This window comes from Nelusetta ayraudi, unplaced genomic scaffold (genome assembly GCF_046127955.1).
Source record: "Nelusetta ayraudi isolate G7.1 ecotype Tasmania unplaced genomic scaffold, CSIRO-AGI_Nayr_v1 ptg000120l, whole genome shotgun sequence".
Classification (NCBI taxonomy): Eukaryota; Metazoa; Chordata; class Actinopteri; order Tetraodontiformes; family Monacanthidae; genus Nelusetta; species Nelusetta ayraudi.
The window spans coordinates 686,703-703,563 of record NW_027466170.1 but is presented as its reverse complement, the minus strand read 5'-3'; the positions used below and the strand labels follow the sequence as shown (position 1 = coordinate 703,563).

General features: G+C 49.7%; 1 protein-coding gene across 3 annotated transcripts in view; it reads right to left on the bottom strand.

The window, feature by feature from the left end:
- numbl (NUMB like endocytic adaptor protein) overlaps nucleotides 1-16,861 on the bottom strand; it is a 52,112-nt gene that overhangs the window by 3,861 nt on the left and 31,390 nt on the right. For 2 of the 3 annotated variants that reach the window (XM_076049765.1, XM_076049764.1), the window contains exons 2-8: nucleotides 12,113-12,263; nucleotides 10,025-10,099; nucleotides 7,726-7,800; nucleotides 4,776-4,916; nucleotides 3,275-3,482; nucleotides 2,400-2,669; nucleotides 401-580 (exon numbers count right to left, since the gene is read on the bottom strand). In XM_076049765.1, coding sequence (XP_075905880.1) covers nucleotides 401-580; nucleotides 2,400-2,669; nucleotides 3,275-3,482; nucleotides 4,776-4,916; nucleotides 7,726-7,800; nucleotides 10,025-10,099; nucleotides 12,113-12,238 — 1,075 coding nt within the window. In that variant the 5' untranslated portion in view covers nucleotides 12,239-12,263. Of the gene's footprint in view, nucleotides 1-400; nucleotides 581-2,399; nucleotides 2,670-3,274; nucleotides 3,483-4,775; nucleotides 4,917-7,725; nucleotides 7,801-10,024; nucleotides 10,100-12,112; nucleotides 12,264-13,315; nucleotides 13,986-16,861 lie in introns of those variants that run through there. The other variant, XM_076049763.1, reaches the window with a different exon arrangement.

Here is a 16,861-nt window from a genome sequence, read left to right as displayed (position 1 = left end):
TGCTAAAAACAACTGAAGTCACACATTTTTGAAAATACTCTCGAAAAAGAAAATGCGGAGGCGAAGGCGTACAAAAAAATGGCTGATCATTAGTAGCAGTGACAAGTCCACTGCCCGACGTGGTTGTTGTTGTTGTGAGTGGTCGTCTGCACCTCACGGCCGCTCAGGTTGCGAGGTGGGGGAGGAGCTTAGAGCTGTTTCCAAAAAAGATCTGTTCTGGCGTTTACACGAATCCGGGTGAGGCGGCGTTTTCAAACCTTTCCACCCTGAGGAGCGTCTTCCAAAAAGTGCGGTTTTCCGTCTGTGCGGTTTCAGTCAAGACGCCGGCTTTGTGTAAACGCAACGGCGAACCGCATAAATATTTGTGCGTTTGAAAGAGAGGCGCCGATGTGGCCCTTACCCTGCATCGGTGCAGGCGGGGGAAGCAGGACGGGGGGCACGGCGCAGGCCGGGGGGCCGCTGGGAGGCAGGGGGGGCTCGCAGAAGAGCTCGTCCGACGGCTTGGTGAAGGAGCTGTTGATCTGGCAGCACAGGGCGTTGATGCTGGTGTCTCCTTCGCCCGGCAGCCCCACGTCCATGTCTGGTGAGGGCGAGAGAGAGAGAGAGAGAGAGAGAGAGAGAGAGAGAGAGAGAGAGAGGAGGAAAATAATGATTTATTCATCTTCTCAACAGACCCGGATGGCATCAAAAGCACAAAACTGGAGCGGCTTTTGAAGACTTTGATGCTCTTCGCCGCCGACCTAAAAACAACGGGGGTGTGGAACAACACGTCGTAGCCTTCGCATCGCCATTAAAGCGTCTAAACTTAGTCGGCGCTTTTAACCGGCCTGCCGCGTGCGCTGGCGCACTGAAGAATCCCACATCCTGTTACGTCAAAGCTAAAATGTGAGCTCGGCCTGGGTTAACTGTGGGGTTTTTTTTGTTTGTTTGTTTGTTTGTGTGTCTTTTTCTGGAGGAAGAGGAGGAGGAGGAGGAAGAGGAGGAGGAGGAGGAGGAGGAGGAGGCGGCGGCGGGATGGGGTGGAATGATGCTCCTGTGTGACTCTCGCTCGCCGGCGCTGCAGCTTTAAAACCGCTCCTACACAGTCTGCAGATAAAAATAGACGTTATATCTAATTCCCTGTTCCTTGTCGCCCTGATCCCTCCCACGGCAGAGGAGAACCCGACGGAATTTAATTTCATTTGCAGTTCATTCCCCCTCTCTGCTCTCCTCCGCCTCCTGCCTTAAGCCTGTCTGACTCCTCCTCATCCACACCGTCGTCCTCGACGTGAGCGCTCGTCCAGAGCACTTGACAGAAATTAGCTTTGACGGACTTTAAGGAGAAGTCCCTCTTAATATAAAAACTGCGTACATTCAGGAAGCCATGAGGTTGCGGAGGACGGGCGGTTAGCACAGACGTGGGGGGGGGGGTCACTATTGGTCAAATGACGCGCGTGCCTGGCGCATCTGCGGACGTTGTTTGGCTCCAGGCCCTGAAATGAAATTGCAGGGTGCAGGCGGAACTGGAGGCATGTGTGAGGTTTAGATCCTATTAAAGATTTCTCTGTGCTTTGTTCTGCGGGAAGAAAAAAAACTGAACCCAGTGACCCCCCCCCCCCCCACCACCACCACCTCATCCCGTCTGCTCCTGTCAGTGTCCCGCAGAGTTCAAACACACCCTCGGAGCCTCGCATGTGTGTGTGTGTGTGTGTGTGTGTGTGTCTGGCTGTTGTTTCTATATTTTGTTTGTATGTTTTTTGGGGAATTGGGCAGCGGTGGGGGGGGGGGGGGGGCTCGCTACAGGCCAAGCAGGAGGACGGCTGATTGGACGCGCTGATCAATACACGCATTGTTTACCGAGTCACGAGGGAGCAGGGAGGTAGACGCATCGTGCCTGCATGTGGTTTGCGTTTGTGAAGGGGCGGGGGCAAGGGGGGGGGGGGGTGAACACTCTCAAACTGGAACGGCGTTCTGTGTGCCAGCCGAGGACGCATATAGCAGGAGGGGGAGGAGGTGGAGGAGGAGGAGGAGGAGGAGGAGGAGGAGAGTGAGTCACAGCCGGGGCTGCAGTTTAGTATTCCAGTCAGCGGAGTCCCTCTGACAACTCCGTCATCGCCGCTAATGACCCTAATCAGCCTGTTGTGGGCAGCACTCTCATCCAGCGGCGCCACACTGAGTGGGCGTGGCCATGTGTGTGTGTTTGTTTGTGTGTATCAATCAAACCATGGCCAGTTGGTCAACAATTGATTGTGAAAGGACACAATTGAACTAACTATTGATTTTAAGTGATCCTAGTTGATTACAAAATATAATACACTTGTACTCTCCAGTGTCCTGGAAGCCCTTTCTGCAAACCCAGTAGCAGGAAGTCTATGTGTGTCAAAGGTCAAGCCAACATGTTCCCGGGCGGCTCCACTCACCGGGGTTCTTGGGCTCGAAGTCGGTCTTGCGCTGCAGCGTGGACGGCAGGTCGTTGAGGCGCAGCGACAGCTGCCTCTTGAAGGGGGAATTCTTCTGGCTGAGGGCCGGAAATCCCCGGAACGAACCCTGACGCACCAGCTGCTCGATGGGCGCGTGGCGCCGAGGGATGGCGTGGGGCCCGCCGGGCTCCGGACGCTCCATCGGGGACGCTGCGCCCTCCGGAGGGGAGGCGGCGCCAGGTGGGAGGGCCGGCACGGCGCAGGGCGGGTCTGGAGGACAAAACAAACACGGCGCCATTATTTCAAAATTAGTTTTGCTGCTGACTGGCCACTGCGAAGAGACACACAACAGGTTCACAGACACTCACTCACTTTATTATATTTCCTCTTCTTATGAGTTTTTACTTTTACTCCCTACATTTGTGCATAAAAACGTACTTTTTGGTTTACAACTTTTACGAAGAAGAAATTGAAAAGAAAAAGAAAAGAAAACATTTTCAGTACAGAGAAAAATAATAAAAATTGAAAACAACACTGACTACGGTTTCTTATGGTGCTATAGTATTGAGAGGACCAAAGCTGTTGACAATGATCTACATGCCCCAGCAAGACCTCTGGTCAATGCAGTCCAGATTATTCTGTCAGAACTTTTTCATCTTTGCAAAATGATCACTGAATCTATTGTTTCATTAATTTCATCATTTCAAAAAAAAAAAAAAAAATCCCTTCTTTCACTTCTTTACATTTCCGAACCTGTACTTTCTTACTTTCACATCAGTGAATGAGTTGAATCAGTACTTTTACCAGAGTGTCACTTTCCACAAGTATCCACACTTTTACGTATACTCCTGCCACCTCTGTCCGCGTCTCAATACCTTTCTTCTTGTCGGGCAGCTTGTCATCTCGCTCGCTGCCGCTGCCATGCTGGCTGCAGGTGGAATTGGCGCGGAAGGAGCCCTCGCGCACGAACGAGGTGCGGCTGGCGTCGAAGGACGCCGTCACGCCGCACTCCTTCTCCCTGCGCTGCTTCCTCTCCAGACAGGCGGCGAAGGCACAGCCCACCGCGTGGCTCAGTCTCTCCCCCTGGCAGGACGGTAGAGAAAGTACACGTTGCACACTCTTGCTAAACCTGCGTGCCGTCTCATTTCTTCTTCCTTCATTCGTCCGGTGTGTCCGGCACAGAAATAAACACCGTCGGGATCCTAATATTTACCGTGCACACAGGTTTATGGGTGTCCATGTGTGTAGACACCACACCCTGGCCGCGATCAAAGGCCGGGACGAGGCTCACGGCCCGGGACGAAAGTCAACGTCCAGTCCAGGATTTTTCGCTGCAATTAATTCCTGCCATTTGCATTCACCTCCTAACTTCCCTCCTCTGCATCGTGACTCTTTTGGCTGGCAGCCGTGCCGGCCGAGGGACGCTTTGCTTTAAGAGGAGCCGATAGAGACGCGGAGTGCGGGGGGGAAATGGAGACAGACAGAGATGGACAGATGACTCGACAGGGTTCTGTCTAATCCCCTCTCCTAATCCTGCAGGGCTGCGCCCGCTCTCTTCCATCCACATTAATAATCCAACTCACGGCTGGTTCTAAGCTGATGAAACCGACTTGCCGTTTTTAAAACCATGATGTGCCGCATTTTTTTTTTTTTTGCCTTTGAATCGCTTTGAACGCAAGGTCAGGCGGAGAGAGACGCCGAGGGTCAGACAGAGTCGACGCCGACGGGAACAAAATCAATGTGGCAAACGTAATTCTAATGCGTTTGGCCCTGCCAAGTGTGAGTCAGAGCGACGTACATCAAGTGCGTTTGACCGTGTAATACATAGAGCAATTTCTTTTATTGATTTATCAACATTTCAATTTGAGGCCACGTATATTTCATTCGCTGGCGGACCTGATAGAAAAGATCAACTTGACTAGTTAACTAGACAAGTTTGACTAATTCACTTCAACTGTTTTTTTTTTGGTTGTGATTTATGGACCCAGTTAACTAGCATTAGCATCAACTGTGCCTTTATAATGTTTTAAATAAGCAAAAGTGGAAAACCTAATTACTTAATCTGCAATCACAACAATCAGGCTGGCAGAATAAAAACTTTTTTTTTTTTCTTGCTCGGTCAATCCAATTATTCATTCAATCTGTAAGTGTATTGATCCAACACTAATTAAAAAAAAAACCCTGCGACCCTATTTTCTTGCAGCCTTGTTCAGTGACGGCGGGCTCTGCGATCTGGTGCACTTCATGGAAGTAGATCGCAGCTGACGTTCAAAGAAAACATTTAGTATCACTTTCATTTGTGTTTTTTTTAGACAATATGTCAAACAAAATACATTATGCAGAATGCCAGCTAGCGTAAAGGTAGAAAAGTCTTACCGAGTCTTTGATAGCCATGAAGCAGTGGCACATCCACCGTCTGGTAGTGCCGTCCCGGCAGATGTAGGAGAAGGCCTTGTCATAGTTTCGATCTGGGGCGCAGAATGAAACCTTCTCTATGGTCTGGTCCACGATGAGGTCCTGACAAACAGACAAACAAAAGATCTGAGTCCCCTCGGTTGGCATTCTGTGTTCAACTTGTCAGAGAGAGTTAGACGTTAAGGCAAAAAGCGCTGTCTTGTGAAAAAAAAAGTCAGGCAGTTTGCACAGCAGCTGCTTCTTTGGATTTGTCTCGGCTTAAAACTTTACTCACTTTAAAAAATCAATGATCCAACTGTCCTTTTCACAAAAACAGAGAAAAAGTGAAATATATCTCAGGGTTGCAAATGATGGGCTTCTCATCAGAACAGCTGTTAGAAAAATCTACAGCACTGGCTTTATTTGTTGGACTGGTGAGGTCATGCCATTATCCTCAGGGTGAAATGTCTTCGCTTCAACTTTAATAGTGAGGCGAGCAGCTTGTGGCCTGATCCAGGAGCTTTCAACCTCAAGTCCACCCAGTGGGAGGCCCCACCAGCCAATTACACATCAAGCAGCGACAGAAGAGAGAGAGACAGAGCGAGAGAGTGAGTGAGTGAGTGAGTGAGTGCGCAGTGAAACCCTCCTCTCATCTCCACAGAGATTTCCACCACTTGACCTCCCCTCTGTGAAAGTGTTATTCAGCCCGTCGGTGTCTTTAGTCCCTTTAAAAAGGGAGGCCCTTCCTCTTTCTTACATTAAGAGGCCCCAGCCGCTTCACCTCTTTGACTCACTGCTGAAAAACAGAAAGAGGAGGAAGACAAGAAGCGAGGCGGGGACGAGCGAGAGAGAGAGAGGGTGGGGTGGGGGGTGGTGATGGGGGTGCGGGGGGAGCGAGCGAGCGAGAGAGAAGAGGGTTCACACACACACACACTCATCCACGCCACTTCCTTCCTCTGCTCCAGTGTCGGCGAAAACAAAGGGAGGAGGAGGAGGAGGAGTGCGAGGTGGGGAGAGGAAGAGGAGGAGGAGAAAAAGGAGGGTGGGAGACAGAGCGGGAGGGAGAGAGGGAGCGAGGGAGCAAGGGAAGAATAATGCTTCATTCATCATCGGCCAAATAAGGGAGGAAGGGGGCCGCCGGTGCCGAGGAGAAAGGATGGCGAGATTCTGCCGTCTGTCTCGGCCATTTTCAATGAGTTCACGTCTTGTCTTGGGGTTTGGGTTTGTGTGTGTGTGTGTGTGTGTGTGTGTGTGAGAGAGAGAGCGAGCGAGAGCACCCACACAAGTTCAGTTGACTCATCGTGTCGTGTCCCTGCGCCTTTGAAAGCAGCAGAGTGACGTGCGGCGCGCCTGTGTGACTCAGAGAAATCTCTGCGCCGCGACTCACAACAGAACCAGAACCCTGACGGTCTGGGTTCCTATTGAAGCCGCATCGTGAAGGTCGCACACAGCCGCGTACCCCCCCCCCCCCGCTGCACTCGAGTGGCGCGAACACAACGTAGCCGCGCGTTATCGTTGATTCCTAGCCGGACGCTATAAAGAGACACGGGGACGGAGGAGACGGTAAAACCTTGACGAGCTGCGTTCCTTTTCATTACTTTGGTGTTTAAAACTTCAGCAGCAGTCTAATTGACATGGCATCAGAAGCATGGATGCACTTCATGGTGTCACAAACATCAATTTAGCTTTTAATAGAGTGATGAAAATAGTGTTTTGTGTAGACTCACAGAGTTTTGCAGGAGAGATAAATGTAAAATAGTCATTAATAGTAGAAATGTGCACAGAGAGTGAAACAAAGGCACATTCATAGGAATATTTTCTACCTTAGTCAAATGCAAATGTGTTAATTAATTTGGGGTATTTTTTTTTTTTTTTTTTGACAGAACACAGAAACAAAGACCTCTGAAGTGCATCATCCATTCAGCCGCCAGTGCAACAGCCGAGTGTCTGAAGGATTCTGGGCAACAAAGGAGCCCAACAAGATATTTCAGGCTTCAGCTCTGTGGATAATATTTTCAGGGTGGGATCGGTTTGATGTCGGGTTCAGGATTTGCCGACAAAAGAGGACCAACACGGAGCGCAGTCAGCCTGAGCCTTTTGCCAACGCCAGCGCGGCACACACCGCCGAGAGAGGAGGGGGGGGGGGGAAGGAGGATTAGAGCATAGGTGAAGAGGCTGGGAGTGGGACTGGCGGAGCCGGGGTCGTACGTGGCCCCCGCCTGGAAACAAAAGGGGGAAGCGAGAGAAAGAGCGCGCTCCGCTGGGGCCGCTCGCTATTCTCAGCTGGCTCTTTACTCCAGTGAGGCGGCGGCGAGCAGCGCGGGAGGCCTCCCCGGCCACCAGACACGGCTCCGCAGTTCCTGTGTGTCTGTGTTTACTTGATCTTCCCTCCCCCGCTGAGCACCTCGAGCAAGAAAACCCATGAGTCGCACATGTCAGCCACACACACACACACACACACACACACACACACACAGTCACGCACAGTCACACGGGGCTCAGACTTTGAGACCTGTGTGGTGCCTTCAGTGAGGCGTCATCAAACTGGGACATGTTGACGCCGTTGGTGGTGTCATTGGTCTGAGCCACTAAAGTGTGTATAACTGCACCGAATAAGGTTGTGCGGATGGGAAGTCAAGCTGCTTTCAAGACTGAGGAGTGAAAAAGGTTGCAAGTTTTTTTTTCTTTTCTTTTTTTAATCTTTATTTGGAACGGACCGGCAAATTGCACAGTACAGCAGAATTAAAAGGTAACGAGAGATTAAAGTCCTTCCACAAAACAGCGAGCAATGGACTCAGCTGATGTAAGCACAACTGAGGATGTGAGGAGCTAATAGGGAACCTTGGGACACCGATGAAACACCTGTGTGACGTGTATTAAACCCAGCTGTAAAAAAGAAATGAAAGGCTATTTTGTCTCTTTGTTGACATACCTTTGTTTTGTCGTCCACCACTCTGAGTCCATCGGCCGAAACCCACAACACGGCCTTGACTGTCTTTTTGCCGCTCTGCAACAGTGAAGAAGAAACAACAACAACAGCTGTGACTCGGCCGGCATGAAACACACTCTTTTTTTTCCCCTGCAAACCCGTGCAAAGTGATCCTTCTGTGATTTACGGCAGATTAATCAGCGTTGGGTTTGAAACAGCAGAAACAAAAACAGCAGAAACAAAAACAAAAACAAAAGCAAAAAAAAAATGACAATAATAAAAAATGAGCGCCATTTCTCCAGAGGAGGGCACCAGGCAGAGCTCATACACACTCAGCATGAGCCGGACTAAAAATACTGCAGCTGAGGTGATGAGACATGTACTGTATGTGTGTGAATGTATGTGTGTGTGTGTCTATAGCGGGTGCACGTATTTGTGTGTGTGTGTGTGTGTGTGTGTGTGTGTGTGTGTAAGTGAGAGGGAAGGAAAGTCGGAGCGCCGCAGGAAATGGCTTTGAAATCCGCAGCAAAGCTTCACCGAGCCTCATGTTTTGCATAATCCCATTGAGAGGAAGACAGACGGAGCGAGAGAACAGAGGTGAAGAAAGTGAGCCGGACGGAGGGATAAAAAGGAGGGATGGAGGAGGGCAGAGGCCAAACGGCAGGATGCGTGCGAATGCCGGACTCTTGTTTGGCTTGAGAGAGAAATGAAAAAAGAGTTTTCAGTTTTTCTACTTCAAGATGAGAACCGGCCAGAGAATGAAAAGAGACATAAACAAAAACCCGGAGGAGAGGGTGGCGAGTGGTCCCGGTGTGCCTTCACCACGCCGTGCTTAAGTTAACGACAACTGACACGTTGTGAAAGTACAATCTTTATTGTAATGAGCGGTAGCGGCTGCAGCATAATGCGAGTTATTTGCCAGTCGGCCGCAGCAGGCAGGACGACGCAAGCGAGAATTCAGAGAGGAGCCTGCGGTTTCACAGCTCAGGCGATTTGTCCCATTGTAGAACCGGCGTTGTCATCTTTTTTTCTGGTGTGTGTGTGTCTGTGTGTTTGGAAGTCGTCCCCTCGGTTCAGCTGTGTGTGTGTGTGTGTGTGTGTGTGTGTGTGTGTGTGTGGGATGCAGAAGTTTGTAGCTATTGAGACGATGACTGTTGTCAGTGACAAACTCCTCAGAAACTCAGCGGGGCATCGCCGCTGTTTTTATTTTTCTCTTTCTCTCTCCTGCTCGCTGCCAGTATTCCTCCAGCCAGTGTTTAGGTCGGCCCACATCTAATTTTCTGTTCTCCAGGGGTGCAACGCCACAAAAAAAACCAGACGATAGAAAGAGTGATGCGCTGATAAATGGATGTATGGGAGGGTGGAGGGACACGAGGGGACTGACAGAGTGGAAAATAACAGGATGGGAGAGGAGTGTTTGGAGTGCGAGTGTCTCTGCAGTCCTCTGCTCCAGTGGCTTTCAAAATGGGAGAAGGTTGGAATGAAGAGAGCAGAAAATGCAAATAAATGAAGAGGAGAATCAAATTATCTTTTGACTATTTTTTTTTATCAGAGATAAATCAAATCTTAATCATTATTATCAATGAATGTAATCCATCACAATATATAATATGATTGCCTGCCAGTCAAGAACATCGGCCATTGCATTGTGTGGGTTTTGAGCCATTTATCAAGCAGCCTGGCTCGTACAAGATGCATCGGATGGTTTGTGACAAAGAAACCGAAGGAGCAGACAGAGCAACTAAAGACTGACTATCAGCTTGTTTGCTATTCGATAGTATTCTTATTCTAAACAAATGTATTCAATAGCAAACATAAGTGAGACGAAACATTCTCAACGTGTTTTTGTAGCGTCGTCCGTTGGTTTGCGAAAGGCTCCCCGGCCAGACGCTAACGCTGTTTGTTGGGCCGTAGCGTGAAGCCCCGCTCTGGGCGATACTGTGATGAACCAGTTGTTGGCAGCTCTCTGGCCATCTAATGAGCCCGGGAGAAGCCTGTGGAAAGACTTCAGCTACGGAGCCCAAGACCGGCGTGAATCTGTAGGCCGGCGAGGCGGATGTTCGGGAAGTTTGATAGAGTGGATAACACTACTTCACAGTAGTTGGCGGCATGAGCGGCGGAGCGTATCGTGACATGAGGTGATGTGGCAGAAGATGCAGAGGCCCCACCCCTTGGTGTTTAAAAGTCTTTTTCAAAGTCAAAAGCCACCAGACGCTGGTAGAAAAAAACCCCAACATTTTCCTCTCCCGCAGACTTTTGCCGTTTTTCAATCACTCCTCCCATCCGCACATTGAATACTTACAACTTTCAGCTTCTTCACTGCCTCCTCACACACGTGCATCCCTCTGGACTCCTCCACCTCCACCAAGCCCAGGTACTGAGAGACAGAGAAAGGGAAATAAACAACAAGAGTTTTGGTTTGATTTCTTTGTATTTTCACTTTTGAGAAAAGTAAATATTGCCGGAAAAACCAAAGCTCCCCGACAACCTCGAAACAAGAAGACAGCGTGAAAATAACAGTGAGCGGAGCCTCATTAGTCTTCCATCAGCACTTTGCTTGGGTGACAGGCCCGCGGCTAATAGGAGCGGAATTTACAGCCACATGTTGCCAATTTAATAAGGACTGCAAAGAGAGCGACGGGGCTGAAATAATTTCTTATCCTCGCGTCTCCTTCTGTTGTCTCTCCAGAGTTCTGCTCTCCGGGAGCCCATCAGGGACACAATTAGGACCCCAAGTGTCAAAGAAAAGGGAAGATGAACTTCAAGGGTTTTCCAGGAGAGGCTTTAGAGGGCAGACTGTTGGCTGAAAGTAAATATATGCTTTAAACAGTGGGCTGAAATGAAGAACTGCTGGCATGATGTACTGTTTGCCCGGCAGAGGTTCAGTTCTCGAGGGACTGGCGGTCGCTTTGGACCTGTTGCCGCAAACGTGTGTGGAATTAAAATTGCGCACGGTGCCTTTAAAAATGAACAGGTTTCAAAGCCTGATCATTTTCGAGCAACGTCACCATCTGCAGTCATCACCCTGATGATGATGATGATGATGATGATGATGATGATGATGATGATGAGGATGCCTGTCACAGATGACACAACGGTGACGTGCTCTTCTTTCACTTTCTGGTGCTGCTGGTGTTAGCCGTGTTAGCTTAGCTCCCTGGAGCTCGTCGTGAGGCATCACGGGAGGGGGGGGAAACAGTAGTTGTAAACAGGTTGTTTTTTTTATCCAGTGGCAGGCCACCCTCTTCCTTTTTCAAAACGAGAAACTGTTTTCGACTCCTTTTTTCGGGCGGTTGCTGTGTAAAATGGTGTGACGGTGAAAATGTGAGACAGAAACAATGGTGGAGGAACACAGAATACGCAAGCTAACACAGACGCCGAGGCGGAGAGGTTTTGTCAGGTCCTCGCGTGAATCTCTTCACCCCGCCGGCCGACTCATCGCAAGCACTGCAAGCGGGGCTGTTCGGTCGGGTGCCTGCTGGGAAAGGTGTTTTTTGCCTTTTGTTTCTGTTTCCTCCATTCATTCAGCAGCGTTTAATATCGTCGACACGATCAAATTTCATTTCCCGGCATTCCTTCCATCTGTGCGCCCTCATGCTTAGCGCTGTCATTTCCTGTCTTCCCCCACGCCCCCCCCCCCCCCCGCCCCTCCCCCGCCTCTTATTGTCATTATCACTCAAGCCCTTTGACAAATTAGTTCTCCCCTCAGAGACGGTTTCACAGCGCTGCTGGGCCACAAGCGCTTACTCGACCTAGAAAATCAGCAGTTTGGCCAGATGCAATAAAGTCTCCTCAGCCATTACAGGATAGTGAAATAGACTAAAAGGTCCATTTACACTGTGAGAAGAACATCGAAAAGCAACATGTTTCAAATGCAGCTCACAAAGAAATTCAAAATAAAAAGGAGACATGATGATTATTAGTCTTCTTGCCAACGGCCAGAGGAAAGCAGCAACAGTAGTTGCGAATCCAACAAGCTTATTTTTAACAGCAAAAGAGAGAAATCAGCAAATTCAAGGGTGATGAACGTGGAGGAGTCATTACTCACACATACACTTTAATGCTGAGTTAATCATCCACTGCCTGCGGACCAATGGGAAAATATGAGAGCTGACTGAACACCAAAAGCAAACAAGCAAATCCTTAAAATGACCTCAACACAGTTACACAACCTAACGCACACGGGACATGGAGGCGCACCTTAATGTGTTCTTTTCTGGGGAAAGCAAGTCAAACAGGAAACTCTCGTTCCAACACGGTGACTCTGTGGGGTTTTTTTTTGGGGGGGGGGTGGCCAGTCACTGAAAATCACACGTTACTCTTTCAGTGCCGCCTGCGATTGTGTTCATCACGACTGAACTCAGATGTAAGAGCCGCTGATTCGTCTCACCCGAACGGCGAAGTTGCATTTGCCTTTCCGCACCGCCTCCTCGTCAGCCTGCCACTGGTGGGGTCTGCTGGCCTCGGGCACGTAGGTGGGCTTCTTCCTCCTCAGGCTCTGCCGAAGCTTGTTCATCTCCGGGGTCACGTGCTCCCTGGAACTGTGCACAAAGAGAGAGAGAGAGAGAGAGAGAGAGAGAGAGAGAGAGAGAGAGAGAGAGAGAGGTGGGGATGAGCCGAGGAGCAGCATCTGCGTTCATCTTCAGAGACACCTGAGGAGTCGGAGTCAGTGCTGCAATCAACAGGCTCCCCCTCCCGCACACGTGCACGTGCACGAGCACGAGCACGGATCAATCCAATAAAAGCAAATTGAAAGATGCTCAGCCATATTTTAAATAATTGCATTGGAGGGATTTGCATTGGGAGTCGCAGGCCTCCGCAGGATTATGAGGGTGTGATTTTAATTTATCAGCTCAAGACTCACAATGCAATGTGTCATCCCCGACCGCCGGAGGGGCAGCAGGCGCATCGCCAGCCTCTCCAGCGGCGACGCCCCGTTGACTCTGCACCCCGGGACGAGATGTACGCATCGTAAAGGTGGGACGTGGATCTCTTTCATCTCCACACAAAACATCAAGGGGAGCGGCTGAATGCTGATCAGCGAGCAGGCGCCCGAACACACACACACACACACACACACACACACACACACACACACACACACACACACACACACACACACCATCCTCTCCCCCATCGCTTAATTAGACCCACCGCGCCTGTCGGCCGTTTAGCGATGCTAATTTCCTCGGCATAAAGGAACGTGACGCCATCAAAACACGGCCTGCTCCTTCAGACTGGTAATTATTGTTTTCATTCCACCGGCTCAGCCGCTCAGACCCCCGCCAAACAAAAACTGCGGCGCACAATGGAAGTCATTTTCTGCTCGCGTGCGCCGTGAATAGGGGGAATTAACGCCATCGCCAGTTCCTGCGGAGTCCGTTCCATTCAAACCATCTCAGGCATTTCCCCCCCCCCCCCAAAAAAAGCCCGGCTCTCATAACCAGCACCGTCACAGAGGCACAGCACATGCTTTTTCCTCTGTCCGTCTCCCTCAGTTATCTTCAAGACCTCTTGGGTTAATCAATGTAAAAAAAAAAAAGAAAAAAAAAGGAAAAAAGAATTGAATAATTCAATATCAGGATTGTCTTACCGTGTGGTTGCCCCACGACTGACCATCCTGGCTGTGGGGCGAGGAGGCAGCGCACACATATAACACAGACAACTTGTCAGGTCCATCGACAGTATCTGCAGTAAACTGTCCACCGCTGTAGACCCGTCTGTCTACTCGTCCTCTGCACGCATTAGTTTGCAGGCCAACAGAGACACACACACATATATAGACCTCGTCACAGAGACATCACTTCTCATCATCACTGACGGCTGCGTGGCCATGATCGCCGAAAGGCCGACATCCTGGAAGCAGTGAGTACTCTAACTATACACACACACACACACACACACACACACACACACACACACACACACACACACGCGCACTCGCAGGGCGGGTGCAAGTAATGCCGAGCATTCAGATGCAACAGCTCGGGTGGCTGTACTCATTTTTGGCATGAGAGGCATGTATTCCTCTGCCAAACACACACACACGCACGCGCACACACACACGCGTGCGCAAGGCTCAGGCCAGTCACAGCTGAGACGGGCGGGCAGTGGCACTGCTGTAGCAGGTGTGAGCTTGTGCATGCGTGTGTGTGACAGAGATGCGGTAAACGCTAGCTGGTGCGTAATAATCCAAAAAGGGAGGCAGTCGGACGTGAATGCAGGATGCCCAGTAAGAGGCTGCATATGGTGTGGGACAGGGGGAGGAGGAGGAGGAGAAGGAGGAGGAGGAGGAGGAGGAGGAGGAGGAGGAGGAGGATTTTTTTTTTTTTTTTAATCCTCCAAATTTTGTCTTTTCTTGCAAACACTTTCAGCAGGCTCTTCACCAGATGGATGCGTGCGGTCAACACGAAAAGGTTCAGGAAACATTCCATCCGACGCAAGAGTTGAGAGCGAGGCCTCATTTAACTTGAAACATGGATTTCCATTCCTGTGAAATATGATGATTAACTTGTTTATCACAGAAGGACTAGATGAACTGAAATCTGGGAGTAAGTACTGTGGCGCGGGGACACACACACGTGCAGGGACAGACACACACACACGCGCGCGCGCACACACACACACACACACGCAAACATTTGGGTGGAGGCCTTTCCCAGAGTACAACATGTCATAGGCCTCGCATAGCTGTGACCTCACCCCTGAACAACAAGAACCATCTGCAGAGACAGACAGAGGGGGGGAGGGGGAGCGGGAGGGGGAGGGGGAGGGCTGCAGGCGGGCGGGCGGGCGGGCCAGGACGGAAAACATCAAAATACATCGATAAATCAACGACCGACATGAAGTCGCGCTCTCGCTGCAGAAACCCACGCAGAGCAACGCTCGAGCGCGTCAGCGTAGACTACACAAACACCAGGCCTGGTGCCAAACGACACACATTTGTTCCACGTCCAGCGTTGAGAGTTTGCGGCCATCTGGAAGGAGTTTTTTTTTTTTTTGCGGAGGACGAGGCAGGAGAGAACCACTTATGGCCAAACGATGTTGTGTCGCTGACTTTGGAGCGTGTTCACCTTGGTTGACCTCCTTTTTCTATTACCGCCTCCCTGCAAAACACCTCTCGCTTCTTCGCTGGTGTCTGAAAGTCGGGTTGTTGTTCTGGCGGCTCAACGGCTGAGTGTGGGAAAAAGAGACAAATCAGCGTTGGCCTTTGGAATTATGTTCTGTATTCATGGGAAGAGAAAGAAAAATAAATGAATAAATAAATAAAAAAACGACGGCCAAACCTGGAAGGTGATTTGACCAACCTGACATTCATGCAGAGCAATAAGAATCACTGCCAAGGCAGAGCGCTGTTCAAGGTCTCTGTTTTGCAAAATGCAAAGACACGTAACATAACATATATATAATATAATATCATTTAATTAGGGCTGTCAGCGTCAACGCATTAATCGCAATTAGTTCGATCCAATCCATAACGTGTTAAACTTCTTTAAGCGCATTTCAAACGTAATCCTTTTTGTCCCTTTTACTAACCCGTAGTCGGCCTCTCTGGCCGATTTCGGGTCGCAATACTTAACACTTAATACTTAACTTCACATTCTGGGCTTAAAACCGCCTTGAAATGCAAAATAACATAATTTTACACATGCAATTCAAACCGCGACCAATCGCAGTTAACTAGAAAGACTCTGCGATTCATCATGAATAAAAAAAAAAAATGAATCGCTTGACATACATACATATACATACCGGTAATTTAAGAGAGAGTAAGAAACAGAAAGAGTCTGTGTCATCTCTCAATGCCGTGCATTGAGGCTGCACACGTCTCATGTGTGTCCAGCTGCGTTTCATGCGGGCCAAACGTACGTCTGATTGATATCTTTGGCTCACTCCCTCACTTTCTCACACACACACACACACACACACACACACACGTGCACACACACCCTGTTCCCTCCTCATGAAGATGTGAGCACGGTTAACAGCGACAGCGGCAGCTCAGGGCTTTCTGGGCGAGGCGGGACTCGACTCCTCCCTCGCACTTCTGCTCTCCGCCAGATGTTCTCAGACCACACCTCAGATACAAGGACGGAGGCCAAGGAGGAGGAGGAGGTGGTGGTGGTGGTGGAGGAGCCATGAGGCAACACACACTTTGCATGTAACACAAGCACAAACAGGAGTCGTTGCCACCCGGAGTCACGGCGAGACATATGTTTTGGGACCTGCACAGCGGCGACATGGGCACGGCCAGAGGGGGCGCAAGAGAGCGTCGCTAAACCTGCCCGGTTCTGATTGGCTGAGGCCATTAACTGCAACTGGCTTCTGCTTTTAATTGCTTTCATTGTTATTTTTCCACTTAACAAGTATAATTATAATACGGCGCAGCAAAATGTGTGCACGCAGTGTTCAAAAAAAAAAATCTCTCCCGCCCTTCCACTCTGTGACCAGCCAAAGGGGAAACTCACCTCTGGGCTGCAATTAGTTCTGATCTCGCAATCAGACTGAAATTAAGAGCACATAACAAACACACACTGGTCCATTATTCACTCTCCCCACACACACACACACACACACACACACACACACACACACTGACCCAGTTTCTGAGCCCCGCAGACTTCAACTGTGACCCCGATAGGGACACTGACATTTACTATCCAAAACTGTCTCGCTTCCTATTATCCGTCTGTCTTCCTCAGGCGCACACACACACACACACACACACACGCAGTGTGTGGCAGGTGGTCTGTGTGTGTGTGTGTGAGTGTGATTAAGGAAATAAAGGAGTGTGACGTGGCAGAGATAAACCAGGGCACTTGTGTTTAGACTGAAGCCTGACCCAGCACAGGGTGGCCTTATTTAATGCAGCAGTTCATGCGACTGTGTACAATGAGGGACGTGAGTGTGTGAGAGTGAGAGTGAGAGTGTGAGACGGCTGAATGCTTCTCCTTCCAGCGCAGCGTTTCCTTGCGTGATTTGCATGCGAAACGAGACCATTTTTCAGCTTTAAGGGTAATTTTTCAATTTAGAATAATTGAAATATAGCGACAAAACACAAATTCTAGAAATGTTTTACAGCTGAAAACCGTGTTTATTTACTGGCAATTTGCTGAAATTGGACCTAAGACTTTTGCTT